Genomic DNA, 22,728 nt, shown 5'->3' on the forward strand with positions numbered 1-22,728 from the left:
ATCCGCAGGATGGTCGTGATCAGAGATAACTTTCTGTTTTACTGCAACAGACAACCTTGAATGAATCTGTTTTTGCCAACGAAGAACCAGAGGAGCTTTCAGTTCAAGTGCACTTCGCTTCAAACTTTGCTTTGAATTCTTTTTAATGTCAATATAAGATATAAAATATGTATGAAAGGTAGAATAAGATATTCTTTGTCTTTGTTTTATTTAATAAAGTTAACATGCAGAAAACAGAATAAATGGAAATAACTGAGAGGTACTATGGGTAACAACAATTCAAAGAAACTTTCACATAATGAAAACATCTGATATTCACTTTTCACTTTTGACATCTTTGAAAGAAACTGAACCCCCCCCCCCCCTCAGTATTACAGTGTAATTTAACCCACACACACACACACACACACACACACACACACACACACACACACACTGACAGGAATGGTTTCCTCCGGCCGTTTGGCTGCTGAATAGAGGAGGAGCTAAAAATAAACTGCCGGCACTAATGAGGTCATGTGTGATGTACAGTAAGACACACAGTCACTGCTCTGTTTAGCCAGAGTGTATACACACGCACACGCACAAACACACACGCACAGTGAACACAGCATGGCCACACATCAAGGGCATCATTTAGACGGCGATGTGAGAAACAAAAATCCAGTTTTTGTTGGACAAGTGAAGAACGATGTTAGCGATGTGGCTAACCTTGGCCTAATGTCTGTTTATGCAGCATATTAAATGTCAACCAATCACAGCATCGCTGTCGGCCTATTTTACAAACATCCAGTGGTTCTCACTTTGTGCCTCAAATAGCTGTGTGTCAGTATATCCATAAAATCAAATATATAGAGGAAACCTTGATCATTTTCACACCAACTTTAGCTTTTACTGCTAGCTCCAGCAGTGTGGCGTCACCTCCGCTGTCAGAGTTCAGTACAGTGATATTGGTATATCATGTCTGATTCATCAGCTAACAGGTAGCAAGACTGAAATTTGCTGGCAGATTAAAAAACGGAATTTGCTTTAAAAAACAAACAAACTGGGGACAACAAACGTTTGCTAACTGTGTTGTAGTTTCCCACAGCTGCCACTAGATGTTAGTAAAAACCCACACGTTAGTGGTTGCACCTGTAAGTCTTACTAGGATATGACACCAGACCTGTGAATGCAACACTGCGCAGACAGAGGCCATTCTTTTCAGTGGACATTGCTGCTGCTCTCTCCTAAGCAACCACCACCATAGGGTTGGGCACTGCCCTGATTTCCCTGCCAGAATTAGAGGCCAAAGCTCAACTGCTCAGTCTCCTCCAAGACAGGAGGAAAATTCTAATGTGTTCATCTCTCTGCACTTCTGTACACACCAATGTTTTAATTATTATTTTACTCTAATTTAATTGTGTGCTAATTTAATCACTTGCAATTGTTCAGAAAATGTGTTGAATAAAGGTTCATCTGATTTGTGCATGCACATGAAAACACAAACACATCATCGACATTCTGTTCAACAGGTACTTTGTTCTTTGCTTTGTCTTTCTGTTCTTCCCGTTCTGCTCCTTGTTCTGGTAATGTGCAATATAATCTCAACAGCTTTTACCTAAAGCACGTTCCCCTGCACCAACAAAACCAGCTCAACAAAGCATCACCTTTACTCTGCAAGCTACAAACCAAGCCATCCAGGCTGGGAGCCTCTGAACGGCTGCCTCCCCTCCGGCACAGCCTCCGCTGTCCGGAGGCACAGCTGCTGGCGGGAGCGTCGCCTTTGTCTCTGAGGATGTCACACTTTTGAACCCCCGTCGTCCGCCTTCTTTCCCTTCCTGGAACTAACTCCAGCTACGTCACTGCACTTTCATTTTAAATAAGCATGAGAAAACTGCAAAGTGGCTGCCCTTTAACTGCAAGAAAGTGTAAAATACTGGTTCCACAGAAACCGTCTCAGTTTACCACTCAATATCCAAATGTATATGTCATTATCATTACATGAATATTAATCCTTAGTAGACGCGTGTATTTACCAACGCTGGGCATGGTCCGACCCATAGGGAGGACAGCTGTGAACCTGCGTCTTCTAAGGTAACGAAGACACAACAATTCTCATTTTCAGGTGATTATACAGTAATAAAAACATAGTTATGAGTATTTTATTGAATTTCTGCCAATAGATCTTCCTAAATGCTACACATTGGACCTTTAAGCCTGGAGTTTCCACATGGACAATTCTTTCAACCCTTTTTCTTCAGCAGAAAATAGCTTGATTAAAACTTGTTTACAGAACCAGATTATCCAGAGTAACCATTGGGTTGGAAGGAATATTTCAGAACCTGGACAAATCAAACCAACCACTGGAGGTAAATAAAACATATCTGATCCTTTATAATTGGCACTTTGCTTCATTAAATCATTCATTGACGAGCAAAATTGCAGGTGAATAATGTTCTGCCAATCCACTGACAGATTAATCATTACAGCACTACTCATGAATATTACTGTCAACAACACTGACCTGGTCCGCCATGTTGAAACCCGCCTCCTGTTTCTCTATCTTAACGTTGGACAGCTTCGGGCCCTCACCAGGTTCCATCTTGATGGCTTTATCAAGAATGCCGTTATCATCCCTGTCCAACAGATAGCGAAGCAACGCATTGTCCTTCTTTTTGGGGCTCCCTGGCTCCTGTTTGGTGCAGAGTTCACCTAGTGTGGCCATGTTGTCCCCTGAGGCTGACTCTGGACCAATTGGATCTTTTCCGGTAGCCTCAGCCGTTAGCTTGGCCAGCTCCACAGGCGAGGTGCTGTTCTGCAGTAACCTGTGGAGGATTTTGTGTTTCTCCTTCAGCGAGGTGGAGTGGTTGTTATGCCCGGCCCCACCCACACCCCCATTCCCACCTAGCTGGTCCTTACAGTCCTGGTCGTCCCCCAGGGACTGCGGTGGTGAGCAGGGATCAGAGGGTTCTAATTTGGTGGTGAGGAGCTGGAGCAGCTTAGTGTGCCCTCTTGAGTTCAGAAGGTGATTTGGGTTGTCACCAAGCTCCCCGAAGCTGTCAGGGTCACCGTCTCTCCCCTCCTCTTGCTCACCTTCCTGGTTTTGTGATGACAACAAGTCTTGCTGGTCCCCAAAAGTTCCAAATAAGTCCGCTTCTAAGCTGGGATTGTTCTTAGCTAGTTGGCTACCAGCGCTGCTGCTGTGAAAGGGGCTCTGAAGACCAACTGGCTTTTTGTCAGGTGACTCTGGATGCTGCCCCTCGGTGAGTCCCTGTGAAACTCTGTGGCCCTGGGTTAGGGCCTGCAGTGCACTGAGGGAGTTGAACCCTTGGCTATTTCCTGTGCTGCTACACACAGATGCTGGCGAGTGGAGGCCGGCTGCAGGAGAGAAAGAACCAGGGGGATGTTGGGCAAGGTGAGGGCTACTACAGCTGCTGCTGCTGGCCGCCATGCTGGGGCTCTGGCGATGACGAGGAGACAACATGCCACCCTGGGCCCCTGAGGTGACGCTGGGGCTCCCTTGGGCCGAAGGGCTGCCCAGCCTGAGTGAGTGGCTGTTTCCCTGAGGCGTGGGTGCCCGACCCGATACAGCCCCCAAACCACGTCCAGGGGCGCCGGAGGCCGTGGTGGAGTGGTGTGTGTTGCTGGTGACACTAGCATCAGGGGAAGTGGTGGGACCACTCACACTGGTTGGGGTCATTGGCTTGGCCAAGCCCTGGTCTGCGGTCATGCCACCACCCATGTTCTCCCTGGGAGGAAAATAAACTTATGAGATTATGTGTGAATATGTTTAGAGATATGCATTGTTTATTAGGATCTCCATTAGCTACAGCATTACAGCCGCTACTCTTCCTGTGGTCCACAGAAAGCTTTACATTGTGACAATGCACCATAGCAACTTACATCATAACACATAACAAAGGTGGTTAGTTAATGTTCCCTAAAGTAAATTAGGCTTGACAAAACAATACAGAATATGTGTGCGATAAAACCTGCAAGCTGCTTGTTCCATAACTGTAATAGGGATGACGTGGAGCAATCTTAGGTGAATCAGAATTCATTACAATCATGGAAGATCTCAAAGGTCATATTGTAACTGAAATACATTTATACATACATACCAGTATCCTTTTTCCTTTTTTTTTAGCTTTACTGAATCTTGTACCATGTTTTTTGTTATGCTGAACCCCCTTTGCTTTCAAATATACTTACATATTTTCTATATTTCTAAAGTGTATTCAAACATTTTATCCGTTTGTCATGTTGATTTTTACCAGAAGAAGACCCGGTAGGACTGAAACGTTGCTCTTTCACTACAAACTCTTACACTAGTTTTGGAACTGTAATCCAGCCTGCACATACTCTTGACTAAAAGCCCCCCTCTTTAACCAAGACCACTTGGCAACAAATGACCATCTGTAATCAAAAAGGAAATACAGTGTCTGCTATTCACTTACTGACCTCTGAGTTACTGCTGCTTGGTTACAACCATAAATGTATCTAAACAGCTCATGGCAGGAAAGTATACTGCAACAGGAAATTCATGGATAAATATATAATGCCATGTTAACACATTTTTCTTTTTTAGAAAACCCTCAAACACCAAGAAAAGCATCTGTCAGATATAAAAGAAGCTGAGATTTGTACCTTGAGTTGTTTCCAGGGTCAATAACTTTCACACTCAATTCCTGGCTAGGTCTAATAATTTATAATAACATTTATATTTAATTTCAACATTTTCATATGTTCCCCTTCAAAAGAAGTGACACAGTTATTAGGAAAACCTGACAGAGTGAAACCAACAGTGATGTTCTAACTGGTGATGACTATTGAAAGTGCATTTTGGAGAGAGGTCTTTCGGCGTCAATCATGTCATAAAGTAGAACAGAGGGCAGTTTTGAAACCCGTGTACACAACTGAGAAAACAGAGTTGTAACGAGGCCTAAAGCTGTAGCAGAGAGACAGCTTTAGACATGGAGCGGCTTCAGCCCCACACCAAACACACAAAGCTCTGATTGTGCTGAGTGCTGGAGCGATAATTTTGACTGTGAAACTTGTGGAAGTAAAAAGGCCAAGTTCTCGCCATTGATCCCCGAATGCTCCGGGTAACAGTCCTGGCATTGTTTCCTGACTGCTGTCCAATTTGTGACTCTGAATGATCATACCAAAGGCTGGTTGCTGGTTTTGCGTCGGCGTTGCGGGAGGGAGGGAGGAAGGGAGGGACGGAGATACTGTAGACTGGACTGACTGGTAGTGCTTGTGTTTTGGTCTATACATGCTGCGGCTGTTCGGAATAAACAGGCTCTTTGTTCTTAATCCACATTGCTGTTTCCCCTCTTTGTACAAACCGAGAGGACCACAAACACTGAGAGCGAACATGTGATGGACGCACAGGTCATCAGGGGAAAGACAAGGAGGGAGATACACCGCCATTAGCAATTTTCTAATCTTGGGTGGCAGCTACACGGCTAAACTATATAACTTGACTCCTCAAACCTTAAGATGTTTTATTGGTGGGGAGGCATAAAGCTTTCTCTGGACTGACTCCCTGCAGGTTTAAGAGAGTTTTTCAGTTCTTGTTGGCAGTGATGATTTATCACCTCTGACTGTACAGACGCTGCTCTCTGTTGCAGATTGGGTTTTAGGCTGAGGCTGAAAATGTGATTTTTTGTTTAAAATCTTGCTGTTTGTACTTCTACTGAACTATAAATGCATCAAAACATAACTCAATATACGCCATTAAAAATATAATGTTGGTTCATTAACTGTTTTCAATAATGTAGTTCATCTGTTTAATAGGTTCAGAGGATGTTTCAGGGGTCTTAAATCCTGCTTCTTACTGTAACTTAACTGAAATAAGAGATTAAGTTCAAACAAGTCTCTTGTCCAGGGAGGCTTTTATCATTTAAGAAATATTGTTAGGCACATAATAGGAAAGAATTACACCCAAAAATGTGTAGAAAACTGATGCAACCTTTTAAAGATGGAATCTGCGACAATATTCACAGATTCCATTATCTTAATTAAGATAAAGTTCATTCATCATTGCACTGACGAGTGCCAGCTCCTAAAGACTGAATACAATGTAGAAGAAAGACAGAGGCAGAGAAAGAGTAGCCGCTACCTCTGTAGGATGTGCAGGGACATGTAGAGCTGTGGTTCGTTGGTGGCTGTAGATCGAACCAGCTTGCTCTTGGTGTGAGCTGAGACGATGGTGCCGTCTGCCAGGGAGAATCTGTACAGAGGGCTGAGCGCATGGCCGATCCTCAACACTGCGAGGAGACAGACGAATACAGAAAATGACACTTCTTACGGGAAATAATCATCATAACATGACTTACAGCTACTGAGAGGGAAAGCTTCCTACAAACTGCTTCCCCAAAAAGAGTCTGTACATAGATTAGTTGACAGCCATGAATTGATTCTTCAAATGAGTTCCAGCCTGCAGGGTGAGCTCTGACTTGTCTTACTCACCTTCTTGCTGGTGTTTCTTTGCGAAGGACATCTCCCCGTCATTCTGCAGGTGAAACCTCTGAATGCACCGGCGGACCAGGTCCTCCCAGCCCGGCTTCATGGACGTGCGGAGCAGACTGGTGTCCAGGGACGTGATCTTACCTGGACAGGCAGAAGACCCGATGTTAACAGATTGTTAATGTTTTGATGCTTGCCTGTATATGGAGCAGTGGGGTGATTACTTAGCAGTGTAACCGCCACTTATGTTCCAGCCCTTACGTCAGCAAGCATCCACCCTGCTGAAGTGTCTTGAAGCAAGGCACTAACTACCTGCGCAAACTTGTTCCTGACCTCATAATGAAAAACTGATTATAAAACAGCTGGGTTTTCAAACAACACCACACTAATTTACACCTATCACCCGATGTAATGGCAGTAGAACCTCCTCCTCCGGTCCTACCTTGAAGGTCCTGACGCGTAGTGAAGCTCTCGTACGTGGGCATCACAGGTCTCTCTTTGACGGGGACTCTTCTTGCCACGCAGATGAGACATGACTGGAAATCTGCATGTTTGGAAAAGTACGGATTAAAATAGTCCTTTTAGCATATGTATAAGAAAAAGAGTTTGGCTGTTAGAACAGCAATATGATTTCAATTGGTGTCTTTTTTCCTTTGGTGGCTACCATCCTGTGTGTGTGTTTGTAGGCGAGTGTGAGCTCATTCTTCCTCTCTTGGGTGGTCTTCTTCCTGCTCCCCACCTGTTATAGCTTCCCTCATTTAAACACAATGCAACAAGTCTGCCTTATTAATCATACTGTCTGTGTTTCTATCTTCATAAAGACAATGCATGCTTCAAAAGGGTCAATTGATAGTGTTTTAAACCTGCAGTAGGCAAAACCTGGATAAACCTATGCAAAAACCTTCCGACTATCTATCTACTTCACAAGCTCAAAGCGCAGCAGCAGGAGTCCCAGTGAAAACAGCCAACAGTCTATGAAATGACCTGTGATTGGCCAAAGCCTCTCGTTACAGGCTGGATCTTCTAAAGTATGAAAACAGAGCTAACATGAGATGCAGAAGTCTGGTTTTCTCTCAGACCACTTTAAGTACAATATGCTGAAAGGTTATTATGGAAGTTTTGCCCAATGATGGCAAGAAAAAGCTGCCTACTTCTGCTTTAAGGGTTAGGGTTAGGGTTAGGGTTACACTAAAGATCTGAAACTCAGACCCGACTTTGACCGCAACCTCATCCAAAATCTAATTTTTAAACTTCGGTCTCACCTCATTCCTATGGAGCCTGGAGTATGCCACTGAATTTTATTTTGTACAATCATAATCAGCTAATAAATTGATTCAATTATGATATTCAGTGATGAAACGAGGCAGACGTTCCCACTATTGCTCATATCAGTGGCGGTAAATGAAAGAAAGTTACTGTGGAGAATATAATTAAAGCTCTAAACCACCCAATATACTGTCTGGTGTTTGACACCAAACTACTACATAAATCACAACCTACACCACAGGTGTCTACTGCGGGACTCCTGTTAACACCTTGAGTCGACTGTACAGCCTCCAAATTTAACCTCAAACTCATGTCTACTACCCACAATACTCTACACGTTTCATCCTGAACAACAACTGCAGCGTCAACATCAATCCCGACCTCAAACTCAACCTCACCCAAACCCTCTTTTCTCACTTTCAACCACAGATACACCATAACCATACTGTAGCGCTGAAATCAAACTCAGTACGGACACCAACCTCAACCTCGCCATCGCTCTCATTCCCAATATCAGCCTGAGCTTTAACATCTGCCTAAATTTCAGTTTCAACTCGCAGCCCTCCGTCTGTCCACCAGACATGCTCCTCCTGTCGGGGGGAGAGATTGGAAGAATATCTGGTTGTCAGACATCTAAAATTAGAGTGCCAGACAGATTCTTTTCCCTAGTGTGTATGTGTGTGATAAGATAAGATGGGAAGATGACAAAGTGCCACACACTAATTAGTCTCTCCCGGTGGAAGGGAGGACAAGTAGAGTGGTGATGAAAAGAGGACAGGACACCAGAGACAGGGAAAGTGGGGATGGAAAAAGTGATGGGAAAAGGACAGAAAGTCAAGACCGAGATGGAATGACAGAGAACGAAGAAAGTAACAGCAAGAAACAACACGTAGGAGTGGAAAGGCAAAAACTGAGAGCACACAGAAACAAATAGAGAGACATGCAAATAACAAAAGAGGAACCAAATCGAGAGAGATTAAAACAAGGAGAGCAAAAGAGAAGGGAACAAAAGAGACAGATAGAGAGGGAAAATGGAAAACACAAGGCTAAATCAGATAAGATTAAAAGCCAAATAAAAGACCAAGAGAGAGATGTAGGGACAGAGAGAAAGAGGAATACAATGAGACAGTAAGAAAGAAATCAAATAAAAAAATAAAGAGAAACAAACAACAAAGACCAAGTGAAAAAAGCCAAAGATTTAATTTAGAGCCAATACCTTCCCCCTCTTCCTTGATAGACTTGGGTTCGGAGACAGCGAAACACTGCATGGTCTCGTACTTCTGCTGTGACGCGTCCTGCTGGTCGGACGCCGGCCGGGCCTCGCCGTCGGCGTGAGGGTTGACCAACATGCGACAGTTGAAGGTGTGACTGTTCCTGTTGGACGAATCACTGCTGCGATGATTGACTGGAAGACAAATAGAGACAACAAAACAAAAAGGGAGACGTGAGAAGCTGTCAGCGTACGCATGCTGAAGGTCCAGTGTGTAGGATTTAGTCACATCTAGCGGTGTAGTTGCAGATTGCAACGCCTTCACCTCACTCTCCTCGGCCTAAATGTTTCACAGTTCTCCAGAACTCTGTGAGGCTGTGGAGACCGAGGTCTTTCAAGGCAAGATTGACATAATGTTGACATTCATTACTCAGCCAAATAAACTTTTAAACAGTTTGTTCAGGTTAATTGAGGAAACTCCCCTCCAGCTAAAGAGTGGTTTGGCTGCGGCGTTAACCTGAGTACACTGTGACTCGCTAACTACAAGAAAAGCTAATACGAGCTACTACCTGCTGGGGAGTAAAAGACAGATATCAGTCAAGCCTATTTGAGCTTGATCTTCTAGCTAAGGAGAATCTTCCCCATTCTTTTTTAATGCTGTGAAATAAACCATAAATACTCATTCATTGCTGGTAAGGGTTAGGGTAACCCAATATGGTGGCTAGGGAACATCTCACATCATCTGAAATGGCTCCTTTATTAGACCACGTTCCAGTTAACTTCCTCGGGTTCTTACCCAGGCTCTTGGGGAGGAGGTTCTTGACGAACTCGTCGTGATCTCCAACATGCAGCACGCTGTAGACGCTGGTGTTCATCAGCTCCTCCTGCTGGTAGCGCAAATACTGGCTAACGTTCTCCGAGACAAACACTATGTTGCCCTCCATGTTGACCACGAAAAAGAAGCCGTCCAGGGCCTGAGGGGTGAGGAAACAGTGGGAGGGCGGAGGAGACAGGGGAAAGGGAATGAAGGGAGGGAACGAGGAGAAGATCAGGAAGGAAGAGGAGAAGAACGAGATTGTTGGAGGTGGAAAGTAGAGAGAGGAGCAGAGAGGAGAAAATGGAAATGTAAAAAAAGAATAATTAGGGCAAGTTTGGAGAGAGGGAAAAGAAAAAGAGAAAGTGAGAGGGAAAGGTGAAAGAAAAGGAGGAAGAAGACAAGGTAGAAGGAGATTAGAGAAAAAAGTTAATGCATAAGGCCAGCAGGAGCGGGGATTGGATGTTAATTAAAGTTCATCTTAACTTTCCACCCAAAGCTGATTAGACTCAATTAATACAAGTGAAAGGGAAAATGTTACTCTTTGTGTTTGGCTACCTGCTAAAAATACTTTATAAAATACAATTCAAAGAGTAACCATTTATTGCCATTTTATATCAGCAAATATGAACTTGATGATTTTTCTCTTTACTTTTTGTTACATGAAGTGTGTGATGTATGCTAAAAACAGCAGGAGACACTTTGTTTACTGTAAACTACAGTAAACAAAGTGTCTCCTTGCAGGAACAAATGCAACAGTTTCGGATCTGTGTGGACAATATCTGTTTCAAACTGTCCACTGCTTTTAAATTAAAACAATTAAAAACAAAGCTCCATAATTATGACAAAAAATACCAAGCAGTAACTTTGCTATTATAATTCAAGGTATTACAGCGAGTGTACAGCGCTGTGTGTGTGTGTGTGATTTCTGTGTGTGTTCTTTCCTTCCTGTCAACTCAGCACCTATATGTACAGACTGTGATTGGCCCTTTAGTCTGGCACATGTCTGCACAAGCCTTCTACAGCACGTCTGCCTGCTTATCATCCGAACGCTGCTGTAGAATGGAATAGAATAGAATATAAAGGGTCTTGGCTTGAATGACACCTCAGCCAGTGTTGCAGCTTGTGGAAGCTATATATAGCCTGTGTGTGTGTGTGTGTGTGTGTGTGTGTGTGTGTTTGTGTGTGTGTTTGTGTGTGTGTGTGTGTTGTGTGTGTGTGTGTGTGTGTGTTTGTGTGGGCAAGCTCCTCCCCTCCTTTTCTAATCTGGCTTTTCAGAAAAGGTATTTATACCTCATTGGGTCCCATGTTATACGTCACCACACACACATGCCCACACACACACATGCCCACACACACACACACACACACACACTAGAGAAGGCTTGATGACGGCATTGCCGCTAACCAGAGGACCTCTTATCTCTCTGCATCACTGTAGAGTGCAATGCCATTTAAAGTAAGAAAGACGAGCTCTAAATGTGCTGCAGACAAAAGACATGCATTAAAAAAAACCTGCAGCCTTGAAGACAGATGACTTTGTTTCATTCGGAGCAAAAACAAGAACTCCCACAATCATTCTCGCATTGCAAAAATAATTAAGGTGCACTGCCCCATTTTGAAACAGAAGAATATTTAATTCAAACTGTTACTTCTTCCCATGTTGTGTCAGTTGTGAAAACAGTTCAATTAAAGGCCGCTGTTGTCAATGGAAATACTCTGAATAATCACTCTTGGTGTCATCATTGCACCTCCAGCTAATGTTCTGTTTTGTGTCGCAATCGCTTTGACCTTTAGACTCTTTTTTTTCCCTCGGAGCGTGATAACAGAGTCAGACTAAAGTTGGCCTGAACCTACCTCCAGCATCATGGGCCCAAGGGCGTCTTTATCAATGACACCCTGTCCTGTGGAGGAGACGTCGGCCTTCTGCACCTCCTCAGCATCAGCCACCGGAGCTTTTTCTGCAAAAGACGAGAACGAGAGACGTGAAAAGGTTTTTCCCGGGTTCTTGCAAACTTTCGTTGGACGTTTTTTAACAGGAATTTCCATCCTATTGCTGAGAACTGAAGAAAAAAAAGAACTTCAAAGTGTGTATTGTATTAATGTATTTCAAAGGAATTTAGTGAATGCATGACTCATTGAAGTTATGAAGAGGAGGGTAAGTTAAAAGTTAAAAAGTCAAAAGGAGGGGTTGGTATCAAATGAAGTAACAGACTGTATGTTTAATACCACAGTTTGTTTTCTTGGAAGAAAAACACAGTTTGTCAGAATGAAGCTTTTTCTTTAGTATTTTCTTTTCCCAGAAAACACAGAGAGAGTTTTTTGTGGTATCATCACCCCTCGGGCCAGCAGACGCCCTCTCATACACTCACTGGCGAGTCCTTCACTCACCCTAAGTTACACCTTCTGCTAGTATGACCCAGGGCCTCCGTCATTGAGAGGACGCACTGTCAAGCCCGCAGGTTTGAGTTCCTGGAATGTCACGGAGAGCAGGTATCGCCACGCTAATGTGCGGTACATTACACACATTTAGACATATTAGAGCCCAGTCTCCACTCTCCTCCCTCGCTGTACCAGTGGACTGTTAAGCCTCCCATGGCCCCATTAGGCCACATAGCTGACATTCCTGTTGTGGGACCAGAGCTGTACAGAGTCATCAGCCCTTAAACCCTGTCACTTTAGATCCTAGAGTGGCCGTCATGTAGGTTTGGAGGGTATTAAAGTCCCAGTGTTTTTTATCATTAAATGAGATAAACTGTATTACACATGATCAGTCTGTGTGTTCAGGTTTAGAGCTTAAATCCCTGAATTTCCTTTCACACAGGTTGTTGAGTGATTTTGTGTCACATTTTCTATGGCTGTGCCTTAGTAGCGGGACCAGCAGAGAGCTGAACAAAGCTGAACATTACAACAACATCATCAGAAGAAGATGAGAAACGTGATGACGTGAAGTTTGGACTTCTCTAGTTTGGCACTCTAACAGCTTGTAAATATATATATCCTCCAGTCTGCAGCATGGACGGACGCGCGGCTCATTAGCTCTCAATAACTCTGACAAGAGCTTCCACATTGTGGCAGCTCCCAACCTTTGTACGCTCACAGCTGCGACGACTCCAAAATAAGAACCTTGTTAATTATTTCAATTAGCGGATTGCCAGAAAACTCATTCAATAAATAGTCAAGTTGTATTTTGGTTATAGTTGTAATTGTGCTTTATTTTGTAATCCTCTTATTTAGTTTTCTTGTGCAACACGCAGGAGTGAGTCCTAAAACCTCAAAGTGAGTAAGCATTTTAGCACTTGAAGTTATTTGAATGGATTTGTTGTTAGATGTCTGAAGTAAGGTATGTGCTTAACGCAAGCTGACGAGATTTTCACGTTTTGTTCTACGACATAAAATATGTAAGTAAATACCCCAACTGTACATTTTTAAACTTTTACATGGCTTAAAAAAGCTATTGCCAAACATGGAGACTTCACTAATTGCATTTACGCTTCAAAAATCAGAGAAATTCCATTAACTTGTGTGGACTGGAGTGTCATAAACCTTTGGCTTAATTATACACCAACCCTTTACATTTGGCCACATTCTTAAGTAAGCTTTTCAGCTACACACACACACACACACACACACACACACACACACACACACACACACACACACACACACACACACACACACATATAGTGTACATACACACTTTATTATTAGATACTGCTGGTTCTTGTTCAGTCTGAACAGAGGGACAGTTGACACAAATGGAAGCACACATACACACTCATCTTCCTACTATTATATGACACTGCAATTAAATGACACACCCTGCTAAGTTGTTTGACACACAAACACAAAACTCTCACACATACACACACATAAGGAGGCTCTTTACTATTTGCTTTTGTCTGTGTACATGTTCTGTCTTTCCACCAGGAGACCTTTTTTTCTGCACCAAACACAGCTACTGATTCCCTTTATCTAGCATTCATTAAGTTTATAGTCTTATGTTACTTTTGTAAAAACTTGTGTTTGCTATCAATACATTTAGTCTCAAATCCACCTCATTAGTTGAACACTAAGGCTGCTGGACAACAGTGCGTTGTTTCTGGGAAATTAGTCTTATTTTTTCTCTTAAAAGAAAAGAAAGTCAAGAATGTTTTGCAATAAAAAAGTCATCTTGTTTTAAGAAGATATATCTTTGTCTTAATACGATATTACAGCTAATATTGAGCTCAATAGGTTACAACAATGGTTTGCATAATATCCCAGCAGAGGAACAAGATTATTTTCCTTATTTTAAGAGTAAATCCACTTCCAAAACTTCTTTATTTAACAGAAAGTAGTCTTGTCACAGTGTTGTAAATGAAGCAGCTGTTCAGTTTTAATACAAAATGCTAAAAATAAAAAAGCTTCGGGTGCATTTAAGACAACGTCGCTTATTTTTATTATGCTGTTTGAAGAAACTGTGTCTTATTGGAAGATTTCTTTAGATTAAGGTACAAATTCTTAAATTCAGCTCAATAAAGTGACCAAATACTTATAAGTCTATCTTAAATAACACAACTTGCTTACATTTATGGGCATTTTTCTAGTTTTAACATCCTTTACAGTCTTTCAGTGGAGAGATTTTAATGCTAGTTTTAAGAATTCTAGCCAAGCAAACTTGGTTTACCCCACTGACAATTGTTTTTTGCTCAATACAAGTCAATACTTGTTTCTAGAAGGGTTGTTTTTGCAGTGTGGCTTTCTGAAGGCGACCAGACAGCTGTGTGACTTGTGTATCATCTATGTGTGTATGTGTGCGTGCGTGTGCTTATTCAGCTGTTGTTTTCAGACACAAATGGTGCTAAAACACGTGGACACCGACTGGCCGACCACAGGGACAAAAAGAGGAGAGGGAGGATGAGAAAAAGAGAGATGGAGAGAGGGATGAAATAAGAGAAAGAGAGTGAGCGGGGGGGAAAGTAGAAGGAGATGATTAGAGAGAGGGGAGGAGGAGAGGAAAAATAAATGGTTAAGGAAGGGTGAAAGATGGGCAGGAAAAGGGGAAAGAGATAAAGCAGAGGAAAAAAGGGAAACTTTAGGAAATTAAACGACAAATATGGTTTGTGGAAGGGTGAGAGAGGGACACGAAAAGTTAAGGGGAGAGTGGAGAGCGGGGGAGGACACACAGAGGTAGGAGGGGAGGGGAGGAGAAAGGAGACAATAGGGAAGAATGGGGGGTGATGGGGCGGTTGAGAGCCCGAGCCGATCGGCCGGCTTTCCTCTACAGACTTACATCATGTTGGTCAGAGTTACATAACAGCCCTGGTTCAGTCTGTCTCACCATCACCATCACACACATTATCATTACCCAGTCTGTGTTAACGCTCACATACATTTCAGTCTGTTGACATCCACTTCGGTTGCCAGATGGGTGAGAACTGATACACAGGACACAGCCGGAGTTTAGACCGATCACTGGGAGGGATTTTCATTTTGTGTATTTATTTTTTTTTGAGGGGGGGGTGGATCTACTCTCCATTATTATAATTATTATAATTATGTTCAATGCATGCTAAAAGAGGCTCCGGTGGTCTTATTTTTTTTGGTTGGTGGCATTTTTAATTTAGTTTGAGTTCACACAGTAAAATTAGGGCTGCGTTCACACGTTCGAGTATACCCTGTGAGGAGCCTATTATTATAAAATTATTTAAGACTCTCTATTAAGACACTTCCTACAACAACCGCATTCTCCCCCGACACTTTTCCAATGTTTGTGGTGGTGCGAACACGAGCAGAGATGCTATGTCACCATGAAACATATCAGATCTCTTCTTTTCGTAGTAGTTTTCTCACCTCATCTCCGCTCTGTTAAAACAGATTCCTGGCTGACTGGTTTTAAAAAAAGCTGATTTACTGGGGCACTCTGGTTGCTCACCTGGAAGAGCCCATGTACCCAGGCTGAGTCTTTACTGCAGCAGGTTTGAATCCAACCCGCGGCCCTTTGCTGCGTGTCCCTGACCAACTTAAGCTGTCCTATCAAGCCTTACTGTCTGTGTTTACAGCATTATATTTTAGTTTTTTAGAGTATAAAATGTATATAGAATGTATAAAGCTCTGCTGAGCTTCCCTGGAATACAGCAGACTGTCCTAAGTCAACATCCATTTGTTGCTACCCATAAAGTCCTAACTAAAATCCTAACCCTGTCAACATGGCTGAAGCGCTCGGCTTGCCCGTTGTATCCCCCGAAAAACAGGTTAAACCGGATGTGTGGAAATAGTACACATATACATATCATACAGTAGTTTCTAAAGCATAAACTGTAAATGTTTTGATGCCTCATATACACACACATACCTGTACAGGATATGGCACCAGAACTGTAATAGAAGGAACATTAACATTATCCTCACCCTGCTCCTTGATCTGCCTGATCTGCTTCACCGTCTCTTTGAGGATGGCACATTTGTCCGGCTTGACGTTGAGGTCGTCCATGTCGTTGATGTTGGCGAAGATCAGCTCGGCCAGCTCCTCGATGTACTTGTTCTCCTGCTCCCGGTTCCTCCTCTCAGTGTTCCTCTTAGGGCTGCCGGACACCAAACATGAATGAGAAGCAAGATTAGTATCTAAATAGTTAAATGATCAAGCACATGACTTTGAAACTTATTGGTTAAATGAAGAATTTTCAAGCACTTTCCAAGCCCTAAAAAAACACTAAAATCTCTCACTATTTTTATTCCATGCATGTTTTATACTTGCGTTGGACTAGCATTAGCTAATTGTATAGTATTATGACTACAACTGGGGGTATCATCAGTGCTTGAGCTTGTGCTTGTGCAGTGATTACCGTGTACCTTCGTTGAAACACAGACATCCACACTCTGACTTCCAAACAGCCTCACTACTAACTGAACTACAATCCATGTGTCCTCATTATAACCTCAGCGCAGCGCAACTCACGGTACATCCTGACAACAACCTTCATGCATCCTCTCGGACACTGAGAGCACAACGACTTGTTAGCCCTTATATAAACTGTCTGTAAAAATGCTGCAGCAGCACTTTTCTTCATCGACCTGCGGAGCCTCGACTCGTTTCACCAACCTCTCCCCCACGCACCCCGCTTTTTCTCCCACTCCCAGAATACAAGTGCATTTATTACTTTACCTGGTTACAAAAAAGAAACCCCCAGAATCATGTACAAGAAATTACTTATTATCTACATATTGGGCTTTTCGCGTTTCTTTTCACACTCAAATGGAGAGACAAGAATCAAAAGTGGGAATCAATACGAACTGAAATCAATAAGTGACACCCAACCCTATAAGTCCATAATGAGGATGTGGATAATTAATAATTGATTGAATGCTGCACTGTACTGAAGCTCCTGGTGAGGTTATCTCGTCCTGAAGTTATTATAATGTATAGTAGTTATTACTGTACAGAAGTATATGGTTATTGTAAAGAGGTGTGTGTTAATGCTACAGTGAGGGTTCAGTGGCGTAATAGTGATGTATGGAGACTGTGGACTAAGGAAGAAGGCCTTCACCTTGGGCCCAGGAGGTCTGACTGACAGTCCTTCCTCTTCAGAGACTCTCCCCCTCTGGGGGGCTCCGGGGTGTTCCCTCCCCCACTACTCATCTTCAGCAAATATCAGCACCTAGAGAGAGAGAATGAAAGAGAGAGCATTTTTTAGTTTTAACAAAAGAATCATAAGAACTATTTAAAACAGGATATTCATAATGATTCTGGCTGTCAGTGATTTTTCCAAATCTAAAACATACAACATACAACATATATACATACAACATATATAGATAACGCTGTCATGTTGAAACAGCAGCCCTTTAAAGTTATTATAAGGCAACAGTAAGAACTGTTTGTAGACATTGTTTGAACAATGCAAATGCAGATCAGTTACCGGACGTGCCTGTCATAATATTTACTGTCATAGTACGAAGCCAAAGAGCTCAGCGTCCAAAGAAGTTCTGTCCTTCTGTAATTTACATTTAAAGCTGATTTATATCTTTTGTTCTTGTTAAACATATGATGTAGAAGACCACAATGGAAATAAGTTATTTTTCACAATTTGTAATGAATATGTACGGCTTTGTCGCAGTGTTTGACAAGGTATATGTTTTATGTAGCTAATCTGCCTCTTTACTGATGTGCAAAAACATTGTGGAAATTAAAAACCTCACCGCTGACAGTGTTATTAACGACAGTATTATAAACAGACAAGAGTTAATGTGCTGGTGATGTACACAACCTGTTTGAATGGTGCATAATCAAACAGGGAGTGTGCTCATAACTCATGAAAACAATGTTTCATTGTGATGTGCCTGCAGGCAATATGTGGGAGGCCCAGTGGGAATACAGGAGGTGTCAATAATTACTTACAGTTAGGAATAGCTAATTCATGTAGGCACTCACACCGCTCCTATGTGAACATTTCTGGCAAATAAGATGTCGGCCTTTAATAGAAGTCACAGCGTTGAGAGCCAAACTGTCTCATTCTAAGAGTACAGTGCAAGAATGAAAAAGTATAGGTAGCTGGAAAGAAAATGAAACACCCATTGGCAGAGAAAGTTACACCATATGGTCACCTCATGCTGCTAGACCTTCTACCAAACACCGGTGACAAAACTCATCTTGTTGGCCCAACAGCGATCCGCACTGTGTTCGTCTTTGTGGGATTTTAACAACCTACTTGCAGCGTGCCCACGAGTCTCATTCTTAACTAAAAAGAGACAAAAGAGTCAGAGCTGTGAATAGGTTTTGACACTACCTAGTGGATTCGTAAGTGCTAATACACGTGATTTCTCCTCTATTGTCGGCTTTTCTAATGCTTGTTGGATTGTGAATTAAGATTTTTTTCCGTTTCTGACAATGTTTCACCTTTATCTTTGACTGGCGACGTTATGAGTTAAGGACTTCGACTAAAAACAGCAGCAGATCCGATGTCACTTGTCCAACATTACTGAAATTAACACTCGCAGTTATTTGCGCTCTTATAAAGTAAATTGTGCTGGTCAGATCTGTGTGGCAGTCAGTTTTTAAACATGCAGTCTTAAATCATTTTATAAGCATATTCTTTGTTAAATGATGATTTAAGAGATAAAAATATTATTTTCTAACAAGACTACAAACTGAAACAAAAAGTGCTGCTTTGAATGCGACATATCTTTACTTATGTACACAACCATACACACTGATGAGTGTAGCAGTTGCAAGCGGGGAGAAGCGCGGTGTTTGTCAGGGCGGTAGGCCTTTAAGGCCCTTCATTGGGCCAACACATCACCTGACTGTTACATAACAGCCGGTCTGTGGGGCTGATACTGAGCAGATGAAGGCAGGAAAGAGGGATAAGGGAGAGAGAAAACATGAGGGAGGGAGAGGGAGAGGGAGAGATGACATGAGAGAGAAAGTGAGAAAAGAAAGAGAAAAATAATGGATAGAAGAAGAATTTTTAAAAAATGAAAGCACAGCAGAACGGAGAATAGGAAAAGGATTTAATAGATGAACAATGGGTTTATTGGTGGGTATGTGCAGATATCAAGTTGGCGAGCGCAAATGGGGTGAAATAAGAAAGGAGGGAGAAAATGGGGAGATGGGCATCTGTTGCTCTGAATAATCAGGCCTGAGGAAGGAGGAGAATATGGCCTAATTACACCATGAGAGGAGTGGAGAGGAGTGGAGAGGAGTGGAGAGGAGAGGAGAGGAGAGGAGAGATGGCCAATCAGATCATGTAAAAATCAGCGTCTTTTGGCTCTGGCTTTCGCTGATAGTTCCCAGGAACTTGTTAATCAGTGTTCATCATCCTCAGTCTCATCCATATGCTCGCTGCTCACTGTGTTCCGCACTGCCACCAACATGTAGCTAAAACCGCGCCACCCTGTCCAGCCCGGGAGCCGCTCTCGCGTTGGACAGAAAAACAACCTTTGTCCGGCTGCGTGTTTTGTTTACTGAGGAAGTTAAGTGTCACGGCTCGGAGCCAGTCAGTAAAAATCGATCGTCAATCTTGAATTAAACGGAGGCGTGAGTTAGGAAAGAGTGCTTCTAACCAATGAAAGAGGACTGCACTTGTCACTATAGCAATCTGCTGCAACCAATGTGAATTCAAGCTGGCTGCAGCTGGTATTCTCCATGGAGGATGATACTGCTGACAATTTGAGCAAACCTTTAGGTCTACAGGGGTTTTTGAGACACAAAAGACTTTTCATTTTAGTATTAATGAGATCGATATTATTAACAGTGTTATTGTTCTTGCTTTGGCCCTCCTCATCAACTTTATTTTGTTTTTTCTTACTATAAAAGGTTCAAATATTTAAAAAAAATGTTTCAGTTTTAGTTGTTGGGTTTTCCCTGCCTACCGTCTAACATTTCGTGGGAGTGTTCATCAATGAAACGTAGCTCAGTTGCTGTCTATATCGATTGGTTCAGGAAAAAGATATTCCAAGCTATCAGAGATTATGATTCAGACATTTAATTGTTTTGGATCTACTCGTTGTTTCCACGTTGTAGACTCATAAGCAGAAACTGAATGTTTATTAATACTCTTCTTTATTGACAGTGCAATTAGCAACCTAAATAGCATCCTCGTCTCGTTAGGTAGCAAAACTACACTAATTCAAATTTTCAGTAAGTTTGTATTAAGCGGGAAAACAGAAAGTCGTCTGGGTCGTCTTAAAGGTTGATTATAGCCTGACTGAATGTTTAAATCAATCTTCGAAAGGTGCACACACACACACACACACACACACACACACACACACACACACACACACACACACACACACACACACACACACACAAAGCCACTGAACTCACAACCTGGATCATTTAAACATCTCAATCAATGACTTCTGATACACTTGCCCACTTTCACAAACACACACACATACAGAGAGGTGCATATGGCCTTGTGTACTCACACACACACACACACACGCAAAAACACATGATGAATTAACACTAATGTAGCCTGCGACAAAAGCCTCCCCCCCGGTTCAGCCCTATACTAATGCAATCAGAGGAGCCGAGAGCTTCACAAAGAGAAGCCATTTAAAAACAATTTGAGCCGGAGCGAAGAGACGAGGCCAGAGGGTCAAACCAGCCATTAAGAAATTAAAGCTGAGGATCGATCACAGCCTGCTTGAGGGGACTCTGTCTCCAACAGAAACCACCCTCCGTTTCTTTGTTTTGAGTTTCTGAAAATCCACTAGTGACGGGGTTGAGCCTTTCACAGGTGGGTGTTTTTGTTCTGTTTACTTTTTGGAGGTGTCACATGTTGCATTTTTACATAAAAGCTGCTTTATTTTGACACATTCATTATTTCAAGGAAGGAAAACATGAGTGGTAATTAGTAGAAACACTATAACGAAGGCAAAACTATAATAATCTATTATGGCAGACCATTTGTTTACATAGTAAACAATGTAATTATTGAAATCAAACATTATATCCTAAAACATATACACTATAATACTAAGCTAAAACCTGTTTTACCGTCAGTGTAAAGCCAGAGTATGGGGCAGTGGCTCCCATATCGCTACAGGCATGTTATAATTTATTTAACTACAAACGGTCTCTCTGGTCTATTAAGCTTTCAAGGAATATCCTTGAAAATCTACTTCCTGGTTTGTTATACAGGGAGCAGGTAGGTGTCAGATTACAGCCAGATGGAGGTCAGCTGGGGAGAAAGAGACGAGAAAGCGGTGCAATCTTTTAAACACTAATTATGATTGTTTGGTAAAATAACTAACAAATAACTTATGACTAATAAGTGCAGGACGGTTTGTTAATAGAGTCCAGATAATTACGAGAAATACTGCACAAGAGGGAATGGATGGAAAGCTGAATAAGCGGTTGGGAGGATGTGACAATCATCATTTGCATGAGAGACCTAGCCTGACAAAATGATAGTTGTCATGGAAGTAAAGCACACTATGGGTTGTTATTAAAGTCATGAGTCATCCTCAGGCATTAGCTTGCAGAATAATTGAGGTTTTTTGAGAGTGTAACAAAAAAAAAAAGACTGACCACGCAGTCTTATGTAATGACTGAAGGCACAACATAAAAAGCTCATGTGTTTTTTTTTTTGCAGGGATAGTGGAAAACTCTTCTTTATACCTACTTTGGAGATATTAATGTTAAATGTCAGAGTTGTTATCCTGAGAACATCATTTGCTGTCTCCACTCCATGTTATAAGACAACCCAACACTCAATTACTGAAGCTTCTCCTTCACCCATTCAAGTCTGTGCATCTTTGAGAGACCACCTTACATTTTGTTGAGGAACCTTTTAAAAGGACCAGTGTAGAAACGAGTGCTGTACCCACAATCCAATTTGGCTGTTCAATTCGAAGATATTCCTTCTTTTTTTTTAAGTTCAGACCCACATTAAACTCCGGTGGAAACAAGGCTACATTAGTCTCGTGTTTAATGCCTTTCTTCGTCATCTGTGATGTGAAAATCAAGAATCAGATTTGCAAAAAATCAAAGAAACTCAAAATATGAGACATAACAAAAAGCGAGTCAACTCTCGACTGATGATTTGAATCACTGACTTTTCGGGGGCAGCCATCGCAGACATATGGCGGTTGAACATGACGGCCTCCGTGGAAGAGGACCTGCTTCCTCTGTAGATTAAAAACAGCTGATCTAAGGTAACAAAAACGCAACAATACCTATTTCTAGATGATTATACACTAATGAAAACATACCTATGAATATTATGTCAATAGATCCTCCTGAATGTTACACACTGGACCTTCAAATCAACACTGACGTTATCAATAAAATTAGTCCTTCATTATTACAGACAGCACTGAGCTCCCTGACGTCCGGCTGCATTATGAATGGCCGTTGGGAAACAACCGTCATTCCAAGCCATTCATCATACACAGAGGTTGCAGCACTCGCAACACACAATCTGTTTATTATTTCAGACTTTCTTATAATCTTTTAGTCATCGTTTTCTTGTGAATTACTGGAAAAACTTTA

The 22,728-nt window shown here is 42.1% G+C and overlaps 1 protein-coding gene across 7 annotated transcripts in view; it reads right to left on the reverse strand.

Moving 5' to 3' along the window:
- The window catches only part of LOC127362065 (nuclear receptor coactivator 2), a 54,279-nt gene that overhangs the window by 12,782 nt on the left and 18,769 nt on the right, over positions 1 to 22,728 (reverse strand). For all 7 annotated transcript variants that reach the window (XM_051397347.1, XM_051397369.1, XM_051397398.1 and 4 more), the window contains 9 exons: positions 17,273 to 17,383; positions 16,137 to 16,309; positions 11,601 to 11,704; positions 9,726 to 9,903; positions 8,936 to 9,124; positions 6,896 to 6,997; positions 6,457 to 6,597; positions 6,107 to 6,254; positions 2,507 to 3,731 (listed from right to left, as the gene is read on the reverse strand). In XM_051397347.1, coding sequence (XP_051253307.1) covers positions 2,507 to 3,731; positions 6,107 to 6,254; positions 6,457 to 6,597; positions 6,896 to 6,997; positions 8,936 to 9,124; positions 9,726 to 9,903; positions 11,601 to 11,704; positions 16,137 to 16,309; positions 17,273 to 17,364 — 2,352 coding nt within the window. In that variant the 5' untranslated portion in view covers positions 17,365 to 17,383. The remainder of the gene's footprint in view (positions 1 to 2,506; positions 3,732 to 6,106; positions 6,255 to 6,456; positions 6,598 to 6,895; positions 6,998 to 8,935; positions 9,125 to 9,725; positions 9,904 to 11,600; positions 11,705 to 16,136; positions 16,310 to 17,272; positions 17,384 to 22,728) is intronic.

The sequence above is a fragment of the Dicentrarchus labrax genome, unplaced genomic scaffold, assembly GCF_905237075.1.
Source record: "Dicentrarchus labrax unplaced genomic scaffold, dlabrax2021, whole genome shotgun sequence".
Classification (NCBI taxonomy): domain Eukaryota; kingdom Metazoa; phylum Chordata; class Actinopteri; family Moronidae; genus Dicentrarchus; species Dicentrarchus labrax.